Source organism: Nycticebus coucang, chromosome 24 (genome assembly GCF_027406575.1).
Source record: "Nycticebus coucang isolate mNycCou1 chromosome 24, mNycCou1.pri, whole genome shotgun sequence".
Classification (NCBI taxonomy): Eukaryota; Metazoa; Chordata; class Mammalia; order Primates; family Lorisidae; genus Nycticebus; species Nycticebus coucang.
Genome location: NC_069803.1, coordinates 25,248,247 through 25,270,836, shown reverse-complemented (window position 1 = coordinate 25,270,836; position 22,590 = coordinate 25,248,247). Strand labels below are relative to the sequence as shown.

The following is a 22,590-nucleotide window of genomic DNA, read 5'->3' as shown; positions in this document are numbered from 1 at the left end:
GGAACGCTGTACCATTGTTTTCTTTCCTTCCATTTACTGAGTTCCTTAAAGGATATCCAAGTGCTGCTTAAATATACTATGTTTTGAAACCATTTTAAAAACTTTTTTTGAAGAAAAAAGTAAAATTGGTCATAAGTCATTCCAGAGAAAGCATAAAAAGCATGAAATGTGTATTAGAACGTGCTTTTTAGATAATGAGTAATCTATATACAAGTAAAAATTAACACTACTGAAAAAAATGAACACTATTGGAATACATATACATAGAGATTACAACTGTTTAGATTAAAGGGGTCGTAAAATATAAGTTTAGAAGATCAAGGATATTGTTATGTAATAGTCTGCTAGCAGGATAGATTAACATTGAAAGTAAAGGAAACTAAAACAATGTTTAAGTCAAAGGCAGTCCAGTTTAGAAGGGATTTTGATAAATGCAACTTACCGCACGTTTTTGTTTCCCAGCATCACTCCTACCAGGTTATAGCATGCGTCTTTTTGAGAGAGCAGCTGGGATCGAATATACTCTTGACTTAAATATGTTTGTTTATAAAGACAAATGGAGAAATCAATTTTTTTCCCTGAATTCTTAGGAGCACTTTAGTGAATAAAGAACCCGACAGTATGCTGGCCCACATGTTTAAGGACAAAGGTGAGGGTTTTCTACATTGTATGTGATCTGTTTGTATCTGTTGACTTTGTAACTTCTGACCTTCTGTATGTTTTAATGTCAGTAATATTTATAAAAGTAAAAACTTACCAGTCTGGGTGGCGCCTGTAGTTCAATGTACACCAAGGCAGGCAGGTTTGAACCCGGCTCGGGCCTGCTAAACAACGATGAAAACTGCAACAAAAAAATAGCCAGGCATTGTGGTGGGTGCCTATAGTTCCAGCTAGTTGGGAGGCTGAGGCAAGAGAATCGCTTAAGCCCAAGAGTTTGAGGTTGCTGTGAGCTGTGACATCACAGCACTTTACCGAGGGTGACAAAGTGAGACTGTCTCAAAAAAAAAACAAAAAACAAAAAAAAACTTACTGGTTGGTTACACATTTTTTTCTCACAAGTTTCTAACTTTATTTTTTATTTATGTGGGGCTTTCTCCATTGTAATGGTAACACAGGTGTCTGGGGAAATAAGCAAGATCATAGAGGAGCTTTCTTAATTGACCGAAGTCCTGAGTACTTTGAACCCATTCTGAACTACCTGCGTCACGGACAGCTCATTGTAAATGATGGCATTAATTTGCTGGGTGAGTTTTCAGTAGAATTAGACAATTCCTCGTGTTTTTATCAGTTTATAATATCAGGTTGGGCTTTTTATTTTGTTTTCACTTAGTAACAGTGTGTTTTCAGAAAGTGAAAGCTTACCTTTTCTATTTTTTGAACTAAATGTTTTCACATGTATACGAATATATATAGGTACAGAAATAAATAGTACAGGCAGGTGGCCTTGCAGGTAAACAGTCTTTGTCCATATAGGTATATGTGTGTATTTAACCCATAAATTTCAATTTCAGAGTCTACATTGATTTTGCTTCTATCAAAAAGAATTTAAAGGATTTTTTTGTTTCGTTTCTTTTCTTGATTAAATTGTTACTATAACTTGGCTCCGGGTTATGGACATTCCTATGTGTTGAGAATTAGAGTATTCAAAAAGGAGACTCATGCTTTGGGTTAAGAGCCGGAATCAAGGAGTGGGTAACCTGCAGCCTCAAGGACACAGGTGGCCCTCCAGATCCCACGTGCAACCTCATCACTGACTCCAAACTTCACTAAACCAATCCCTTCATTTAAAGGATTTGTTGTGTAAAATTTGGACTCAGTCCAAAGGCTACACTGAAGGATCCAGAAGGCCCCAAGTGGCCCCAAGGCCCCCAGGTCTCCGCCTGTAAGTGCCTATTGAGCTTCAGCACGTCATTGCTATGTGGGAATGTGGACTTAGGGTGCCAGAGCCCTACTTTGTAAAGCAGAGCTGGACATTTAAAATCTCGTGACATTTTCTGATTTTAAAAACATTTTATGTGCCAAACATATCAGAATCTGTCCAAGGATGGCTAGCTTACAGTCTCTGTAGTGAAATACAAAACACCTAGTAATTTTAATATGACTGTATTAAGTTTTATTCCCTTTAAAATACACCTATTGTAAAAAAAAAAATCACAGTTGACACTGTCATCTAGGTCCACAAACTATTTGTAAGTAAATTCTTACTGCTGTTTTTTACTTTCTACCAACTCTTGCTTGAAATCCTTTACAACTTGTTTTATTATTTTAGTCATTCTGCAGAAGTTACTATTATAAAAATAACCAGCGATCCATTTGTGCATAGCTTTTCTTTTCAGCCCCTGTGTCATTTGGTGGCTTTTCACTTTAAGGACCACCCTGTTCTGAGCACATTTTAAACCTTAGCTTCATAAGTTCTCTGAGTTCTTCTGTTCCTCTGTTCCTCTCATTGTAATTTTTCCTTGTAGCGTTGATCCCTGCCTAGCAATAACATGAGGAATATATATATCCATGCCATCTCTGACCTCTGTTACCCTTGGTAATCTTGATTACCAAGATCTGCTTGTTTTTTAATTTTTTGTGTTTCTTGGACATTTCTCTTATTTATTCGGTTGTCCAAAAAGTAGAGCTGTCTCCTGGATTCATTTTATAAAGCCTTGTTAGTAGTTAGCACAGTTTCCATCCAGACTCTTCGCATTGCCTGCAGGTTGTCCCAAGTAATTATATGCTTTATAGTCTATGGCAGCGGTTCTCAACCTGTCAGTCACCACCCACGGGAACTGTATTGAGGGGCCGTGGCATTAGGAAGGTTGAGAACCACTGGTCTAAGCTAATTTCTGTAAGACCAAAAGGTAGTGAGTGGCAGAGCTGCGATTCACATCCGCGTCTTGGTGCTAGGAGAAAATGCACTAAATTCCTCTACTGTCTTCCATGTTGTTATTTTGTGTTTCTAAGGCTTTGGGGGAAGTTTCAAAGGTTTAATTGTAAACCTAGAATTAGAAAAGCATCTTTACCACATCCCCTGAGAGGTTCTGATTTACCCAGAAAATCTTGGCAAATTGAGAGTGAGGCCCACTAGACTCTTTTTTATTTATTTTGTCTTCCTTTTCCTCCCTACCTCCCCTCTTCCCTTCCCTCCTTCCTCTTTCTTTCTTTCCACCTCTTCTTCTCCTCCAGACCTTCTTTTAGGATGGCTTTCTAGCAGGGACAGATTTTGTAGTGTGCTGCCCTTTCAGGAGGAATCCACAGGCCAGGCCCCTCTGGTGTGCACTGGGAACAGCCGTCTGGTAGCATACTGTACACCAGTGACCATTGTTCTGCAATTTGGATTGTTGAAGGTGGAGTTTGGTTTTCACAGAAAAGACCATATTACTCTTCCCATGTAGTTGCCTGTGGTTTTTTATATCTGTATTTAGCCACCCTTAGCTTAAAACTATTTGAAGGGAGGGATTGTGTCTCTTACTTATGTGAAATTCCTGAATTACAATAGTAGTTTTTTATCAAGTACACAGCCAACTGATCCATTTGAAAGATAATGGATCCCAAATTTATTCCCACACACTCTGATGATGTGAGAAAGCATACCAAGTCACCTAAGAGTAAAAATAGATGAAATCCCTTTTATCCGTAAGAAATACTTTTAATTTTCCTATGAGAAAGATTTCTGATTTATACTTTTGACTTTTATTGTGAAGTCAACTTAAATTTTTATTCATTTCTATCATTTTCTGATTCAGTATATAAAACATATTTGTGTTAAAGTTACATAATGTTACTTTCTTTGCATTATTATTATTGCTTAATATTTCGATGCAGCAATTGTCTGATTTCTTTTCTGAATATATTTATCTTCGTTCTTTATGAGGTTTTTGTTTCTAGTTCTTAAACATTGTTATTGTTATTAAATTTTAAGCCTTTTTAATTTTGTGAAGGCAAAAAGTGGAAACCTAATAAACACACGTATATGTAAAAAAAGATTTTTAAATTTAAAATAATAAAACATATTTGTGTAATCCTATTTAAATCTGTTTAAAAGACAATTAAATGTTAAGATTAAATGAACTAATATTTTATTGAATTCACAGTGAAGTCACTAAGTTGATTTAGGAATATGTGGTATTAAGATTTCTTGTCTGTGGCCTATTTAAAATGATTATCAGAAATAATTTTGAAATTTGGAAGGCTTTCGTTCTATTTTTAATTTTTTTACTGATATGTAATAGATGTACATATTTTGGTGATAAATATAACAATAATTAGTGTAATTCAGATATCCATCACCTTAAATATTTGAGAAGGCTTTCATTCTAATTATTAGTTTTCTATTTTTTCCTTTTTAGAACATGAACAATTTAGAAAAACCTTGGTTTTTACAAATATTTTCAAATATTCTATATGTTCAAAACATTACTTTTCTTCTGTATTATCTCCCAGACTATTTTTTAAAGTTCAATTCTATTGTGAGAATTTAACATAAAGTAATTCTTTAAATATCAAAATGAATAGTTTTCTGTAACAGTCATGTCATTTTTATTCTAACAGGTGTGTTAGAAGAAGCCAGATTTTTTGGCATTGACTCATTGATTGAACACCTAGAAGTAGCAATAAAGGTAAGTTTCTTTTTACATTAGCCAGTGTTACACATGTTGGAGATATCGCCCTAAATACCCCACTAATATCTTCATATCTTTTTCAAGAACTCTCAACCACCAGAGGATCATTCACCAATATCCCGGAAGGAATTTGTCCGTTTTCTGCTGGCAACTCCAACCAAGTCAGAATTGCGTTGCCAGGTAATTAAAACAGACTTCTACATGGGTTATTTGTATCAGCAAATTTGTGGACAAAGTTTTACATCCTTCTGGGGATTTTATGTTTTTGGTTTTTGCTTTATTTTTCTTTTTCATGTGAGACAATTTAATTATGGGTTACAGCACTGATTGAATTCTGAAATGGTTAGCTGAAAAGAGACACAGCAGCCTTTTTTATTGTACAGTTATGCCTAATGTAGCAGTTTGTGAGTATTGCATGGAAATTGCAGTACTTTTTTTTTTTTTTTTTTTTTGTAGAGACAGAGTCTCACTTTATGGCCCTCGGTAGAGTGCTGTGGCCTCACACAGCTCACAGCAACCTCCAACTCCTGGGCTTAAGCGATTCTCTTGCCTCAGCCTCCCGAGTAGCTGGGACTACAGGCGCCCGCCACAACTCCCGGCTATTTTTTGGTTGCAGTTTGGCCAGGGCTGGGTTTGAACCCGCCACCCTCTGCATATGGGGCCAGCGCCTTACTGACTGAGCCACAGGCGCCGCCCGGAAATTGCAGTACTTTTTAAAGTCAGTATTTGTACAGTTGCTATGTATGGCCTGGTAAATGGCAGATACTTTTACTTCTGTGTTTTGTAGCATTACAGATTTAAAAAACCACAATACAGGCTGAGTGTAGTAGCTTACACCTGTAATCCCAGCACTTTTGGAAGTCAAGGCAGGAGGATTACTTGAGTTCAAGACCAGCCTGGGCAACAAAGCAAGAAACACCCCCCCATCTCTACAAAAAAAATAAAAAATAAATAAAAATGTAACTGGGTGCAGTGGCACACATCTGTTGCCCCAAGCTACTTGGGATGCTGAGACCAGAAGGATTGCTTGAGACAAGGAATTTGAGTTAACTATGATCATGCCATCGCACTTTAGCCTGGGCAACAGAGACGCTGACTCTTAAAATACACACATACACAAAATACTCATTTTTTCTTAATAAAACTGTCTTGAATTATTGAATTAATAAAATAATTTTTTTTTTTTTTTTTTTGTAGAGACAGAGTCTCACTTTATCACCCTTGGTAGAGTGCCGTGGCGTCACACAGCTCACAGCAACCTCCAACTCCTAGGCTTAGGCGATTCTCTTGCCTCAGCCTCCCAAGTAGCTGGGATTACAGGCGCCCGCCACAACGCCCGGCTATTTTTTTGTTGCAGTTTGGCCGGGGCTGGGTTTGAACCCACCACCCTCGGCATGTGGGGCCGGCGCCCTACCCGGTGAGCCACAGGCGCCGCCCGAATTAATAAAATAATTTAAACATAATTAGATGTAACCAAAATAACACTCATCAGCAGTTATATAACTAATAGGGATTAATTCCTCTTTAGAAATTTCTATACACAAATGAAGTATAGCCAGGCTATATTCCAATATATTTATCAATGGAGTTTCTATTATGAGGAGCCCATTAAGATACTTAATTTATATATGTAAGTACATTTGATAATAGTTTTTTTTTTTTTTTTTTTGAGACAGAGTCTCACTATGTGCCCCCAGTAGAGTCCTGTGCTGTCACAGCTCACAGCAACCTCAAACACTTGGGCTTAAGCGATTGTCTTGCCTCAGCCTCCCAAGTAGCTGGGACTACAGGCGCCCACCACAATGCCCAGTTATTTTTCTGTTGCAGTTGTCATTGTTGCTTAGCTGGGTTCAAATCTGCCACCTTCGGTGTCTATGGCAGGCACAGTAACCACTGTGCTATGGGCACAGAGCCCATTTGATCATAGTTTATAAGTAGATTACAGGTGCCATTTGCTTCTAAAAATGTTTGGTGGTTATTAGCTATAATAATTAAATTTACTCCAATAGATGGTTAATTATTATGACAGTTTGTGCTTCTTTATTTCAGGGTTTGAACTTCAGTGGTGCTGATCTTTCTCGTTTGGACCTTCGATACATTAACTTCAAAATGGCCAATTTAAGCCGCTGCAATCTTGCACATGCAAATCTTTGCTGTGCAAATCTTGAACGAGCTGATCTCTCTGGGTCAGTGCTTGATGTAAGTTATCATTTTGATTACAAGAGAAAACTAAGTTTCTAGCCTATTTAACAGTCTCCAAGGCCCTTTGAGATAGGAATTACATGTCTTTTACTGGAGTTTTTACATGAAAACAGATGATTTATTATGTTGATGATAAAACTGAAGGGTCTGAAAGTGACACGAGTTGGTTTTCTAACTTTGATGTCTGTGCTAAACATAGATAGACCTGGAAGGCTTAGCGCCCCATCAGAAATGACATCTTGAAAGTAGACCCTGATCTCCTCAGTATAGTGTGCTTTCTTGTTATCAGGACTTTTATATTCACTTCTTTACTTTTATTTCACTTTTTTCAATCATTCTTGTTCTCATCTTAAGGAGTTTTATTTTCAGTGTATTATAGGGATAAAGCTGTAAAGAATCTTTGAAATCTGTTCAGTCTTATTTCTGGAAAGGGAAAATATTTATTGCCCTAGAAGTTATTTGACGGAGATACTTGAATGCACATGGTGTGCATCCACCTGTGGAAGTTAGCATCTTACTGGTTTTCTCCCTCTCTCTTACATATATGTATGTGTAGGTATTTACATAACAATTATTTATGTTAATTTGGGGTTAGAGGATGTATACAGACCAACCATGAAATCTAACCTTTAACAGCTTTACAGTTCCTTAATGCCAGGTCCCATGTCTGTGTGTCTTTTGTATTAACAACACCTATATAACATCTGGCTTCTGGCCATCATTCATTGAGTTATTATAACTTTGGTTTTACTTCATAGTTGCAGCTTATTTTCCATTCTCTCTCTTTTTTTTTTTTTGTAGAGACAGAGTCTTACTATGTTGCCCTCGGTAGAGTGCTGTGACATCACAGCTCACAGCAACCTCCAGCTCCTGGGTTTAGGCGATTCTCTTGCCTCAGCCTCCTGAGTAGCTGGGACTACAGGCACCTGCCACAACGCCCAGCTATATTTTTGTTGTTGTTGCAATTTGGCCGGGGCCGGGTTTGAACCTGCCACCCTTGGTATATGGGGCCGGCGCCCTACTCACTGAGCCACAGGAGCCACCCTTCTCTATTCTCATAAAAACAGGACAGGTTTCTATTATCCCAGCTTCCAGATGAGGACACAGAGGTTGAAAGCCTACAGGGTGAATGGCACTGAGAATCAGTTTGAGCTACCTGACTGCAGCCTGTGCTCTGCCCACAAGGCCAAGTGGGGAAACCCAGGTCTGTTTGGTGGCTTGGTGCTCCAGACTTTCCTGTGACCCCCACTGCTGCCTGCTGTGTGATCTTTGGCAAGGGACTTGCCCTCTGAGTCTGTATCTCATTGCCTACTAAGCATAACTGAGCAATAACTGGGACTACCCCTAAGAGCTTGGAGTACTTCTGTCCCTCTAGGGTTATCTAAGGCTAAGGGGCAGAGCTGTCCCCAACCTCCTGGTCAGGTAAGCCCATAAGGTCCCCCCTCCATGAACCTTTGTGTTATAGAGCTAGTAACAAAATCTCCCCATAGGAATTTTAGTTTGTTTCACTCTCCTTTTTCTGTCTTAAGATGAAGGGGCAAGTCAGTTGCAAACTGACTTTATGACTTACGGCATAAAGAAAAATATGAAGGCCCCGGTCTTTATTTTATTTTTGGAGACAGAGTCATTGTGTTGCCCCAGACTAGAGTTCTGTGCCATCAGCCTAGCTCACAACAACCTTAAACTCCTGGGTTCAAGCAATCCTCTTGCCTCAGCCTCCTGATTAGCTGGTACTACAGGTGCCCACCACAATGCCCAGCTAATATTTTTTCTTTGTATTTTTAGTAGAGACAGGGTTTCACTTTTGCTCAGGCTGCTCTTGGACTCCTGAGTTCAAGGGATCCTCCCACCTTGGCCTCCCAGAGTGCTAAGATTACAGGCTTGAGCCTCTGGCCCAGGCAGGATTTTTCTTGATAGATATGGCTATAAGAACTTGATCTGCCTTAGAATTTTAAATTACTTCACTGATCTAATTATAAGAACAAATATAACAAATATAATTATCATTCATACTGTGACTTAGTTTTAAAAACTCTTTCACAGTCATCTTTTACTTTGTTGGCACAATTTATGAGAAAGGTCTGACGTTAATGTCAATTTTATAGATAGCTGGAATTAGCTAGTTGGAATTCAGTTCCGATGGCACTGAACCCTTTGATATGAGTGAACATAATTAAAATTCTTAATATGTATTTTCTACCTTTTTACTCTTTTTACATTGTGATTTGGGTACTCAGGGTTGACAATGTTGTGTAGTAATAGTTGGTACAGAAAAAACAACAAGCAACTTGTTGGCCTTTTGTATCTAAATGATCCCTTTAATTGCTGGCATTAGTATTCTGCCTGTTGAAATGAGGTAGTAGCGTCTTTGAACATCAGGTTTTCACTTATTTAGTCCTACAGTAATAAGGAAGAGAGACTCCATTCCCCTAACAAGTTCATGCCTTCCTTACCCATACATTTTGAACATCATATTGTCATGAGCTGCATATAAAATTAAAAATAGGGAGGCTGGGCATGGCAGCCCAGCATTTTGGGAAGCCAAGGCAGGAGAATCACTTGAGGCCAGGAGTTTGAGACTAGCCTGAGCAATATAGCAAGACTGCCATCTCTGAGAAGAGAAAAAAAATGTTTTGTTTTGTTTTTTTTTTAAAGACAGAGTCTTACTTTGTTACCTTCCCTAGAGTACAATGGCATCATAGCTCACAGCAGCCTCAAACTCTTGGTCTTACATGATCCTCTTGTATCAGCCTCCAGAGTAGCTAGAACTACAGGCCCCAGCCACAACATCCAGCTATTTTTAGAGACAGGTTCTCACTCTTGCTCAGGCTGGTCTGGAGCTCCTGAGCTCAGGCAATCCACCCACCTTGGCCTCCCAGAGTCCTAGGATTACAGGCGTGAGCCACCTCGCCCAGCCTCTGCAAAAAACTTTTACAAGTTACCTGGTTGTGGTGGTGCACATCTGTAGTCCCTGCTATTCAGGAGGCTGAGGTGGGAGAAACGCTTAAGCCCACGAGTTCGAGGTTGCAGTGAGCTTGTGACTATGACAGTGCACTGCTGCCCGGGAGACAGAGCATGACCCTGTCTCAAAAGAAAAAAAAAAAAAGAAAAGAAATAGAGATGTCATAGTTCTGACTTCCCAACTTCATTCAACTTCATTATCTAAACCCTTGTTTCATGTAAAATGGTCACATTGTTAATTTGGTGTTTCTTTTAGAGCAGTTCTAAAATAACTATTTCTATAAAACCTCAGTTTTCATTAGAATAGTCTTTATTGTAAACAGATAATAATTGATTGCAATTGTGTTGAATTAGCTTCTCTTTTTTTATTTTTTTTATTTTTTTTTATTTTTTTTTTTTTTTTTTTTTTTTTTTTTTGTAGAGACAGAGTCTCACTTTATGGCCCTTGGTAGAGTGCCGTGGCCTCACACAGCTCACAGCAACCTCCAACTCCTGGGCTCAAGCGATTCTCTTGCCTCAGCCTCCCGAGCGGCTGGGACCACAGGCGCCCGCCACAACGCCCGGCCATTTTTTTGGTTGCAGTTTGGCCGGGGCCGGGCTTGAACCCGCCACCCTCGGTATATGGGGCCGGCGCCCTACCGACTGAGCCACAGGCGCCGCCCAGCTTCTCTTTTTTTAAAAATATTTTTCTCTTACTGGTTGAACTAATATGAACAAAGTTATGAACTTAAACCCAGAACATTTCGCTTTCCTTTGCAGTGTGCAAATCTCCAGGGAGTCAAGATGCTCTGTTCTAATGCAGAAGGAGCATCCCTGAAACTGTGTAATTTCGAGGATCCTTCTGGTCTTAAGGCCAATTTAGAAGGTGAGATCCTATCTATAAATGCCTGTCTTACAGTGAAAGCAGACCATTAAGGAGAAAGCCCAGCAAAGTAATTATTAAAGGTCAGACACGATAGCTGTCAAGCATAGATTTCTTCTGTCATTATACTTGGAGAATTTGCAAAGGAGTTAGATGCCTCCATTTGGTCTCAGTCATGTGCTAATTGAACTTATGGACTTAGAAGAAAGACAGACTTAATTTTTTAATAAACTGGACAATTAAATAGCAACATCCTTCCCAGGTGAAGGACACACCTACAACCCAGACTTTCACCCTACAAAGCAAGCTTTGTACCTAGTCATATGTACCCCCCAAATCAACCTGAAATTTTTAATAAATAGCAACATCTTTAACTTTCAAGTACATCTGAACAAAAGGAAGAATTTCAGTTTGGTAAAGCCATCAAGGTTTCATTGTCATTTTTAGATTTAACGTATTATTAATTCGTCATTGCTTTGCTCTATCTGTGACTGGTCACTTTATTTGTATATTTAGGAAACATAGTACTTACCTCCCTTGTCATAAACTTATGCAGCTAGTTATAGAAGTGCTAATTATAACAAGACAGAATTGAGTTGTACTGACAAAAGTACTGACAAAAACCTTAACCTATAAGTAAACAAATTGCCGACGTTGAACTCTTTGTATATGTGAGTTGGTTGAGAAACTGAGATTTTACGTTCATTTCCAAAAGTAAAAAGATGCTGTCATCACTCACATCTGTTTTATGTAGATAACTACAAATATTTTTAAACTACTCCCAAAATATGTTCACTATAGGTGCTAATCTGAAAGGTGTGGATATGGAAGGAAGTCAGATGACAGGAATTAATCTAAGAGTTGCTACCTTAAAAAATGCAAAGTTGAAGAACTGTAACCTCAGAGGAGCGACTCTGGCAGGAACTGATTTAGAGGTAAGTTTGCCAGCATTTAGAGACTTCTTGTTAACCTAGGATTACTGAGCAGCTCCTGTGAAATGTATTGAAATAATAAACAAAGTAGTTGTCAGGTAACATGCCAGCACAGCCAGAGGAATGTTTTCTTTACATTTGCATGTTCATAGAAGTTTGAAGTCCATAACAGGATTCAGTTACCAAATGGCAGATGCCAGTTCCAGAGTGGAAGACTCACTGACATCCACAGTTGATTCTCTCTCTTCTTTCTCACGGGTCTTTCCCAGGTGGGCGAACCTGCGGCATCAGCGGCCTAATGCATTGAGTTTTCCATAAGATTTAACTCCAAACAGATTAAATGGGCCAGATTTTCAATGATAACCAGGTTTAAAATCAGGTTCAGGAAAAGCCTATTTTAAATTGGAATCATACTGGTTTTGAATCTCAGCTTGAGATTTTAATTTTGTCCAATCTTTTTCATAAAAATTGGATTCTGTATATCATCTTGATTTGCAGATTGAGCCGTCAGACTCAGTAGCTGTTGATAGGACTGCTACATCAGTGCCGTCCAGTAGCACTTTCTGTAGGAGGGCGGGCTCTAAATCTACGCTGTTCAGTACCGTAGCTTCTAGCCACGTATAGCTACTGATCATTTGAGATGTGGCTAGTGCCAATGAGAAACTGATTTTTTTTTTTTTTTTTTTTTTTGTAGAGACAGGGTCTCACTTTATGGCCCTCGGTAGAGTGCCGTGGCCTCACACAGCTCACAGCAACCTCCAACTCCTGGGCTTAAGCGATTCTCTTGCCTCAGCCTCCCGAGTAGCTGGGACTACAGGCGCCCGCCACAACGCCTGACTATTTTTTGGTTGTAGTTTGGCTGGGGCCGGGTTTGAACCCATCACCCTCGGCATATGGGGCCGGCGCCTTACCGACTGAGCCACATGCACCGCCCGAGAAACTGATTTTTTAATTCATGTAACTTAAACAGCCAATTGTAGCTGGTAGTTATATTGAACAGTAATGCTCTGTAAGAATATTCAGCACAGACTAGATTGTAGAAAATTGTATTAAAAAAACACAGAGTGGCCATAAAGTTCACATCCTTATGGCCACCCTGTGTTTTTGCCCTCATCTTTTGCTAGCTCTCAGCAGCAACGTAGCAGGCCCTTTTAAGCTTTAGGCCCCCGCTGATACTATATAACTGTTAGGCTGGGGAATGGGAAAATCTATTACACAATTTAATTATCAAATAAAATTTCTTTCAAATTTTTAATAAAAGTCTTCCCCCATCTTGTACCTTTTGTTGTTCTTGGAGTGTGGTAAAATTGTTTATGTAATATTCACTATGTTGGAAATCATTCTGGAGTTTGAATGCCTGATTCTAAAATGTGTTCTACAAACAGGAGACATGTGCTTCCTCTTTATTTAATAGTCATAGGAGGGACTTCAAAAAATACATGGGAAAATGGAATTAAAAGATAACAATGAAAAATATAAACATTATTTGTCAATATAAGTTCCACTGAGGTCAAGGCACTTTTGTAATCAAAGATTTGAGCCATTTAGTCTGTCCCTAAAGATCTGAAGGGCTTGGGAATTTAACCATGTCAGTGCAGCCTTTTTATATTATTAACTGAAGAACAATGGGCATCCTTTAAAGAGTTTGTAAAATGAGGAAACTAAAAGAAGCCAGAAGGAGCCAAATCAGGACTGTAAAGTGGCTGCTTGAAGATTTCCTTTGTGAAACTCTCAAAAAGTTGTTTGATGGGAAGAATGAAGGCGTTGATGGAGAGGGGTCCATGGAGCTTTCTCAGGGCTTTTCTGTTAGTGCTTTACCAACTTTCTCAGAACACTCTTATAAGAAGTAGACATCAGGGCGGCGCCTGTGGCTCAGTCGGTAGGGCGCCGGCCCCATATACCGAGGGTGACGGGTTCAAACCCGGCCCCGGCCAAACTGCAACCAAAAAATAGCCGGGCGTTGTGGCGGGCGCCTGTAGTCCCAGCTACTCGGGAGGCTGAGGCAAGAGAATCGCTTAAGCCCAGGAGTTGGAGGTTGTTGTGAGCTGTGTGAGGCCACGGCACTCTACCGAGGGCCATAAAGTGAGACTCTGTCTCTACAAAAAAAAAAAAAAAAAAAAAAAAGAAGTAGACATCATTCTTTGACCCTCCAGAAAGTGAATGAGCGGAATGCCTTGAGCATCGCGAGCCCTGATGTCAGCTCTCCTGAGCCCCTGCTGTGGCCCTGAGCAGACCACTCCTCCCTCTCCGCAGCCGTGATTTGTGCTCAGTCTTCCAAATGGTGCTGGAAAACCATGTTTTCACGTCCTGTTACATTTCCTTGAAGAAATGCTTCAGGATCTTGATCCCACTTGTTTAAAATTTTCATTGAAAATACTGCTATTGTTTGCAGCAATGGTTTTGGTGCCATCGCGTGGAAAAGTTGACCAACTTGTAATTTTTTCTGTCAGAATTGTGTAACCTGAACTAGTTGAGATGTCTGTGGTGTTGCCTGTTGTTAATCTTTGGTCCTCTTCAGTTAGGGCACCAACACAATGATTTTTTTTCCCCTGATAAGTGACGTAGATGTCTGCCACTGCAGGCTTCCTCTTCAACATCATCTTGTCCTTCCTTTTTTTTTTGAATCAGAGTCTTACTTTGTCACTCTTGGTAGAGTGCTGTGACATCATAGCTCACAGCAACCTCAAACTCTTGGGCTCAAGTAATCCTCTTGCTTCAGCATCCCAAGTAGCTGGGACTACAGGCGCCCATCACAACGCCTGGCTATGTTTAGACAGGGTCTCTTTCTTGTGCAGGCTGGTCTCGAACCCGGGAGCCAGGCAATCTACCCGCCTCAGCCTTCCAGAGTGCTAGGATTACAGGCTTGAGCTACCGTGCCTAGCCCTATCTTGTCCTTTCTTAAATTATGATCTCTTTGGGGAATTGGCCCCATAAACTTTTGTAAAACATCAATGGTTTTACTATTCTTCCACCCAAGATTCACCATAAATTTGGTGTTTGTTCTTGCTTTGATTTTAGCAGAATTCGTGTTGTTCTTAGGGACTCTTTTCAGATTGATGTCTTATCTCTTAGTGCCTCAAATTAGATCCTGTCCAGACATGTTCTAACAAGTTAGTACAAGTTTACATTGGTTATAGCAGCAATAGGAATTACAATTTTATTTTGGTTAAAAAAAAACAAACACATTGAAATCTATGCATAGAACCTATAAGATTTTCACAATTTTCCATGGATGTTTTGAAGACCCCTTATGGTGGTAGTCAACCTGAGCGTCAGCTAGAGATAACAGATTCAGGTAGAAGAAAGTCTGACGTTAGGGCGTATGGACCGAAGTTTTCCAGAAATTTACCAGTTTAATTACACATTTCACTAATATGGCCCAGAAATCCTGGATAAGGTGTGACATCTCCATGTTAGTCATGAAGACTGTTTCTGTCTTACAGAACTGTGATCTGTCTGGGTGTGATCTTCAAGAAGCCAACCTGAGAGGCTCCAACGTGAAGGGAGCTATATTTGAGGAGATGCTGACACCCTTACATATGTCACAGAGTGTCAGATGAGACTTTCAGGGGCTGGAGGAAGAAGTCCAAGGTACAAAATGTTTTCTTTCTCCACCCACTCAGTTGTCTAGAAGAAATAACACTGTAAGGGAATTTTAAGAAAACATTTAAAGGATTAGGCTTGTTCTCAGTGGTGCACAGGGGAAAAAATGACTTTTTCCACCTTCTGATTCTTACAGAAAAGCACTCATTTAATAGATGTAGGGAAACTAGACTATATTGTTGCCTTTTGAATGGGGTAGGGGGATTTGCCTGGTTTTGTGCCCAGGAATAGTATCTATTACATTTGCTTTTAAATAGGCATGATGTTGAATACCATCTTGGTTTGAGATGCATTTGAGGATTTTAATTTATGAAAAGCACAACATATGCAATTATATTTATTGAATACGTAGATGCAGTATGGATATTTAAATTGTTAAACTTTATGAAGACTCTGGAAAGGTTGTTCAGGTTTATAAATAGCTTTAGTGATGGCTCCCCTCTTTAAATGCCTGTCACACTGTATGCATATGGTGAGATCAGACTCCTTAAGACTCTTTTCAGGTTCATTTTTATAATGTTTATTTTTTAGAACAGTAGCTAAATTAAAGAAATATCTAGTTCTTTCTGATGGAGACAGAGTGGAAAGACGCCGCCGTACGTCACTGTCATTCTCCAGGCCCAGTGGAACTCCCAGATGGAAGAAGAATCACCTACAGTACAACTTCTAAAAGAAGATTTCTTAGAACTTTATCCTAGGCAAGTTCTGCTCAACACCAGACCAGGCGGTTTTATCTCATTTACACTGTTAGCCTAGTTTTCTCAGATACAATCAACAGAAGCATAGGAAGATACTTAAAAAAAAAAAGAAAAAACCTAAGGTGCATCATTAATATTTATTTAATTCAAATGCCATGTAGCTTAAATAGGGTCGGCTTAGAAGTAGGTTATTACATCTGAATCCACTACAGACAAAGCTATAAAGTGTGAGTGAATGTGGCAGACCTGCCTTTCTGTAGGAGTGTAGATTCAGCTAGACCCTAGAATAGGGAATGAGGAACTTCACCCTGACGGTTTGATTATAGCACCAAAAACAAGAAAAGAAAATTAATAAATGAAGACATTTAGCTGGTCTAAGATGTAATACCAGTCAGTCGGTCAGCATCTGTGGGTCTTTTATTTATATTTTGTTTTGTTTCTAACAATTTTAACCCAATTTTCTTGAGTCATTATCTCACTGCAGCAGCAGAAATAGGGCCTGTACCCACCGACCAGTAACTTGGTGTCCTTATGTCTTAGCCGAAGAACAGGGATGTGAGCTGTGTCCAGATGAGCTCTGAGTTCTACAGACTCATCAGCTTGAGGCAGTGAATCATTAAAAACCACTTTGGTCTCCTTTGGGGGAATGACATATCTTTAGTATTTACGTAGCTTATTCTTCTATATCTACATATGCAAAGCTTTCCTGAACGGTAAAGGGTACAAACGCAGAGCTGGAAGGAGACTGGGCCTTTACAAGTGAAGGAAAGCAACTTCAGAAATGAATTATTTTCTTTGCTTTATTATTTTTACCAAGACAGAGAAGTATTGTATTGAGAGATATCTATTTTCATAATCGATATGTGCCTAAATTATATTTAAATCATTTCACTCTGTATTATATTTTCAATAATTATAGAATGTGTTATTCATTTACTTAAAGGTACCTCTGTAGACATAACCTAACACTGCAGAAGGATCTGGAAGGTCTAAACACGGTGTGCTTAGAAGCTACAGATTTTAGATCTAATGTATTCTGCGTTAATAAACAACAAGAATGTTGAAAAGGTGTTTCTTCTCTTGCTTTTGAAAATCCAAATACACTTCTGTACTTTGCTTGCGTTTCTTCAGTATGTGTTGATGACCAGCCCTGAGGGTCTGGGTAGAAAAGGAACTAGGGCATGACACGCGTTACGGATTCGGCTCTTTCAACCTGCCATCAAAGTGAATTCATTTCCTTAAACGTGATTATTTTCTGATCCTCTTTTAAAAACCCACCATGCTAATGCCACAATATTTATTAATTCCAAACAAAAGACTGCCTTCCCAATAATTCATTTCAGTTTCTTGTGTTACTCTTTAGCTGGTGAACATAACCAGCTGGCTTTTTTAGGTTAGATAAGTAATAAGTCCCCAAACATTGTTTGCCTGACCAATGAGGACGGAGAATTTTTTTTTTTTTTGTAGAGACAGAGTCTCACTTTATGGCCCTCGGTAGAGTGCCGTGGCATCACACAGCTCACAGCAACCTCCAACTCCTGGGCTTAGGTGATTCTCCTGCCTCAGCCTCCCGAGTAGCTGGGACTACAGGCACCCGCCACCCGCCATGGCTATTTTTTGGTTGCAGTTCAGCCGGGGCCGGGTTTGAACCCGCCACCCTCGGTATATGGGGCCGGTGCCTTACCGACTGAGCCACAGGAGCCGCCCGAGGACAGAGAATTTTAAGGAGAGAATAAAGTTTCAAAATAGTAAAACTTGTATTAATCCTAGTGGTGCAACATCTGTATACATAAGTAAATAGACTAGAAAAAGATTTTAAGCTTAAGTTAGCTATTTTATCTATATTAAAAAAATTTGGTACTCGAATAATTGTCTAAAGCAACACATGCTGTACTCTAATGCAGTCCAATTCTTTTAATATAGCCTCAAGAAAATTTTAGTGGAAAACATTGTAAATTTAGTATTCTTTGAGGGTTTCTATCATCAACCAAGACTTGGGAAATTTTCTCCAGTTGTTCATTTTATGAAATCCGTGGTTTATACTGTAAATCTACCCTAAGTCAACCTTAAATCATTTTTCACATGAAAAACCCTAGAATTACATTAAATCTCCAAGGAAATAGCACCTCTAAAATTAAAAGGTTCATTACAACAAAGAAAAGTGGTTACATCATTCCAGTATAAAGCACTTTACCCGAGGATTAATTTTCCTGAGCCCTTTTTCAGCCCGATGACACGGCAGCGAGAGAGGACCTTCCATTCTTCCCGCTGAGATTTTATATTAAGACAAAAAAAGAGTCGTTCATCTCTCACTCAGCATTATAACAAAATCATTATCGTTATAATAATTTCGAGTTGTTTGGATGTTGATGAAGCAGGTTTTCCTCTAAAGCCATTCTTTTTTAATTTAGGGGGAAAATTAACGATGAACATAAATCCAATTATTTAAACTCAGGAGTTTTACTCCTTAGTAAACTGACCTAACCACAGAATCATAAAAGGGTTCAAAGTATGTCACTAACCATCAAAAACTCATTAATTGGATAGTTGTTTGATAACTTAAGTGGTACCAAAGAGAGGCAAAACAAATTTGGCTTTGCCCTTGAAATCTACGTGATTTCATGCTAATGCTAATTTAGTGGACCGACAGCATTATTGGATGAGTTTGTAGAGCATGTTGCTGTGTTCATCTTAAAAATTTCAAAGCATCTTTTCAAAAATGTAATATTAACTGATAGAAATAACTTACCATAAATCCAGGCGGTGCCCCAGGGATAAGTGATTGACCTGACATGAGTGGTCACAAGCCTTTATTCCCATTTCACGAGTCCTAACCAAAGACCACATTTTCTGCTAAAGCAACACTTAGAAGTCCATCTCTTTCAGCAAATAGGAAATCAACTGGACAATTTAAACGAACGCCGTTCACATATCATGAACTCTTGTTGAAAAACAGCCTCTCCTTACAGTGGAATGAGAGTCTTCACCTCAGAATGGCACTTAGTCAAAAATGTCGGAAGTAAAGTGAAATATTTAGGTTTTATTTTTAAATTCAAATTTTATCTCCTGCTATCATGAGGATGGAGCGACCGTCACAGAGTTGGCAGAACAAAGCCAGGGAGTTTATCCGGGCCAGACGCCATTGCTTTCTACTCTGCAATCCCTGCAGAGAGAATTATTGCAGAGGACACTGGGCAATGACTGAGCAGTTTAGCAATCTACCTGAGGGGAAATTGCCAAGCCCAGCTCTGAAATGGACCATTGTGGAACGCATTTTTCTTAGTAAAGCATCACAAGAATGGAGAATCAAGAATCTAATCTACTCAATTCTAATAGGAAGCAGTAGTTGAGCTAATAATACAAGGGGTGGGGTAGGGGAATGAGGGAGCAGCGGGAGGAAAGGAGGGAGGGGGCGATGGGGTCCTGGTGTATGACACACCTCTTGGGGGCGGGACATAATTAAAAGAGGGATTTTATTTACCTAACATGCAATCAGTGTAAACTCTTTGTACCCTCAATGAATCCCAAACAATCAATCAATCAAAAGGACAATTACCCAATTATTTTTCCTTTTTTATTTCAAGCTTACTATGTTTGCATTTATTAGGTAGAGTCCCTGTTGTAGTTGTGTCCCGCCCCCAGGAGATGTACCATATGCCCTTACATTTTGCCCATTCAGTGGCAGCGCACTAATCCCCTCCCTCCCCCTTCCCCCCACCATATTGAGTTGAATTGTGTTCTTCTCTTGCGTGGGTGTGCATCTAATTGTCCGCTGGTTTCATGTTAGTATCAAGTACATTGGATACTTAACTTTTCCATTCTTGTGATACTTCAATAAGAAGAATGTGTTTCAACTCCAACCAGGTCAATACAAAAGATGTAAAGTCTCCACCATTTTTATGGCTGAATGGTATTCCATACTATACCTATACCACAGTTTATTAACCCATTCCAGGGTTGATGGGCATTGAGATTGTTTCCACATCTTAGCTATTGTAAACTGAGCTGCACTAACAATCTAATGCAAATGTCCTTAGGATTAAATGATTTTTTTTTTTCTTCTGGGTAGATGCCTAGTAATGGGATTGCGGGAATATCCAATTATTTTTCAACCATCTTATGGCTTCACTGATGTAACAGGCCTTACAGCCAATTGTACAAGAAGTTTTTATTCTACAGCAGATAAAATACATCTTTGATGCATAAAAAGAAAGCATTAGGCTCACTCTGGTTAAAAGGTTCTTGCTTTTTATTCACTCATTCATTCATTCAAATCTATACTTACTGAATGCTGACTAAGTGCCAGAGGTTTGTTAACAGACATTTAAGTAAGATGGTCAGGAGGCTGAGGCAGGAGGATTGCTTGAACCCAGGAGTTCAAGATTGGCTTGAGCAACATAGCAAGACCCTTATCTCAAAGAAAAAAAAAAAAAGAAAAAGAAAAACTAGCAACTAGCTTGGTATGGTGGTAACACATGTACCTCCAGTTATTCAGGAGGCTAAGGAAAGAGGCTCTTGAGCCCTGGAGTTTGAGGCTACCGTGAGCTAAGATGATACTACTGCATTCTAGCCCAGGGTGATAAAACAAGACCGCATCTCTTAAAAAAAAAAAAAAAAAAAAAAAAAAAACGGTATTTTTCACTGTCATGGGTTACGGCCTAAGCATAAATTAGGGGAAGACAATCATGTATTCAAACATAATAAAGAATAATGGTTCCCTCTTTATTTTACATGATCATACTGTGTAAATGACATATCCAGGACCACACCTCTGGGGTGGAATATCTGGATAATGATCTACACTTGTCCAACTGGTATAATAAGTGGTCTTATTCACATTATCATGGAACTATCCTTTCTCATCTTTGGACTCACATGGCTCTTAACACACAGTCATTTGCATATTTAACTCAATAAGCATCTACCGAAATGGTCTCAACTGTTGACCTTAGTCAGCTCAGGGTGGCCTTTCTCTTAGGATATTTTAACTATAATGTTTCTTATTGCCTTTTTCATATTTTGAAAGGCTTTCAAGATAAATCAAGGAAGGAACCTGCTGGGTATCGGAGACTGGAGAATTTTCAAACTCAACACTATCAACTTCAGGATCATACAAGGACTTGGAAGAGTGCCAATAATCACATTATTTATAAATCAGATTTTTTTTCTTTTTTTTTTTTTTTTTGAGATAGTATCTTGCCTCCGGTGCATGGGGTAGTGTGCAGGGACAGGGTTGTCACAGCTCATAGCAATCTCGCACTCAGGGACTCACGTGATCTTCCTGAGTAGCTGAGGTTACAGGCACAGTCCATCACACCTGGCTAATTTTTTTTTTTTTTTTTTTTGTAGAGACAGAGTCTCACTTTATGGCCCTCGGTAAAGTGCTGTGGCATCACAGCTCACAGCAACCTCTAACTCCTGGGCTTAAGTGATTCTCTCGCCTCAGCCTCCCGAGTAGCTGGGACTACAGGTGCCTGCCACAACGCCCAGCTATTTTTTTGTTGTTGTTTTTGCAGTTGTCATTGTTGTTTTAGCTGGCCGGAACCCACCAGCTCTGGTGTATGTGGCCAGCACCCTACCCACTGAGCTACGGGTGCCACTCCACACCTGACTAATTTTTGTACTTTTGTAGAGCAATGAGGTCTTGCTCTTGCTCAGGGTGGTCTTGAACTGGCTTCAAGGGATCCTCCTGCCTCAACCTCCCAAAGTGCTAGGGTAACAAGCATGAGCCATTGTGCCTAGTTTTCCCTGAACAATGGTAGTTCTGCCAGTTTTCTCAAGGGAGTCCAACCTAGCTAGATTTTAATCCCTTTCGATTGTGGCAGCTTCAGCTATAAAAGTTTTAGCGGAAGTTTTAATGGCCACACTTAAGTAAATTTAACAGATACACCAGGGGGTGTTCTAATTATATACACCATTAAGGGGATTTATGTGAGGATTAAAATAATGCTATTAAAAAGAAAGCACAGTCCGTGTGGAGTATAATTTACCAGCAGGAAAGATTTCAACGTCCTAGAAAAGGTTCATATAAAAGGAAAGTCAGCAAACTAGAAAAGTCACAGTAGCCAACACACTTCAAAGGAAGCCTGGGATCCTTTTGCCTCTAAACAGGTAAAATGCTTAGTTTTTTTAGATTGCATGCTATGGCGTATCTGCAGGGCACTTTACACCCAGGGGCTAAGTCCAGTTGTCCAAAGATGCCTGGACCTTCACCGTCCTCAGCACCAGCCACAGAGATCCAGCCTTTGGGGAATCTCACAGATCGTGGACCAGTATTGGCTTTGTCTGTAGCCTCTTCTTCAATAAATTAAAATTAATTTGGAGGCACATTTCATTAGGTAATTAGACACCCCCTCAGCTGGGGAGGCATCTGGTCTATGACTTACTGCTTTGAACAGTGTTGAGCCTCTCACATTCCCACAGATGGTCCAGCCAGCACTGATGCTTGAGAGACTAGAGGACAGACAGTAAAATGCCACGAGCACCACGGGGCAGCTATCGCATGTCAAGCAACTTTCTATCAGCCGGAGATGCTTAGCAAGAGCAGATGTCCTGGCTTTCTCTCAGGAATGACAGAGGCAGAGTCTAATCCACAGTAGGGGAGATGTTAAGGCTAAAAAGTGAATTTGCTAAGGGGGTTAGCTAAACTCAATAAATCATAAAAATAAAAATGCACCACCTTTGTGTTAAGAAGTCCTGAACACGTGAGTTTAAAGTACCGA

The 22,590-nt window shown here is 39.6% G+C and overlaps 1 protein-coding gene across 5 annotated transcripts in view; it reads left to right on the top strand.

Annotated features, from left to right (window-relative positions):
- The window catches only part of KCTD9 (potassium channel tetramerization domain containing 9), a 34,312-nt gene extending 13,285 nt beyond the window's left edge, over positions 1–21,027 (top strand). The window contains exons 5-13 of one of the 5 annotated variants that reach the window (XM_053578590.1): positions 591–649; positions 1,116–1,244; positions 4,540–4,607; positions 4,695–4,790; positions 6,660–6,809; positions 10,533–10,638; positions 11,437–11,570; positions 15,011–15,158; positions 20,895–21,027. In XM_053578590.1, the coding sequence (XP_053434565.1) occupies positions 591–649; positions 1,116–1,244; positions 4,540–4,607; positions 4,695–4,790; positions 6,660–6,809; positions 10,533–10,638; positions 11,437–11,570; positions 15,011–15,127 (859 nt within the window). In that variant the 3' untranslated portion in view covers positions 15,128–15,158; positions 20,895–21,027. Of the gene's footprint in view, positions 1–590; positions 650–1,115; positions 1,245–4,539; positions 4,608–4,694; positions 4,791–6,659; positions 6,810–10,532; positions 10,639–11,436; positions 11,571–15,010; positions 17,112–20,894 lie in introns of those variants that run through there. The other 4 variants (XM_053578588.1, XM_053578589.1, XM_053578586.1 and 1 more) reach the window with 4 other exon arrangements.
- The last annotated feature ends 1,563 nt before the right edge of the window (positions 21,028–22,590 follow it).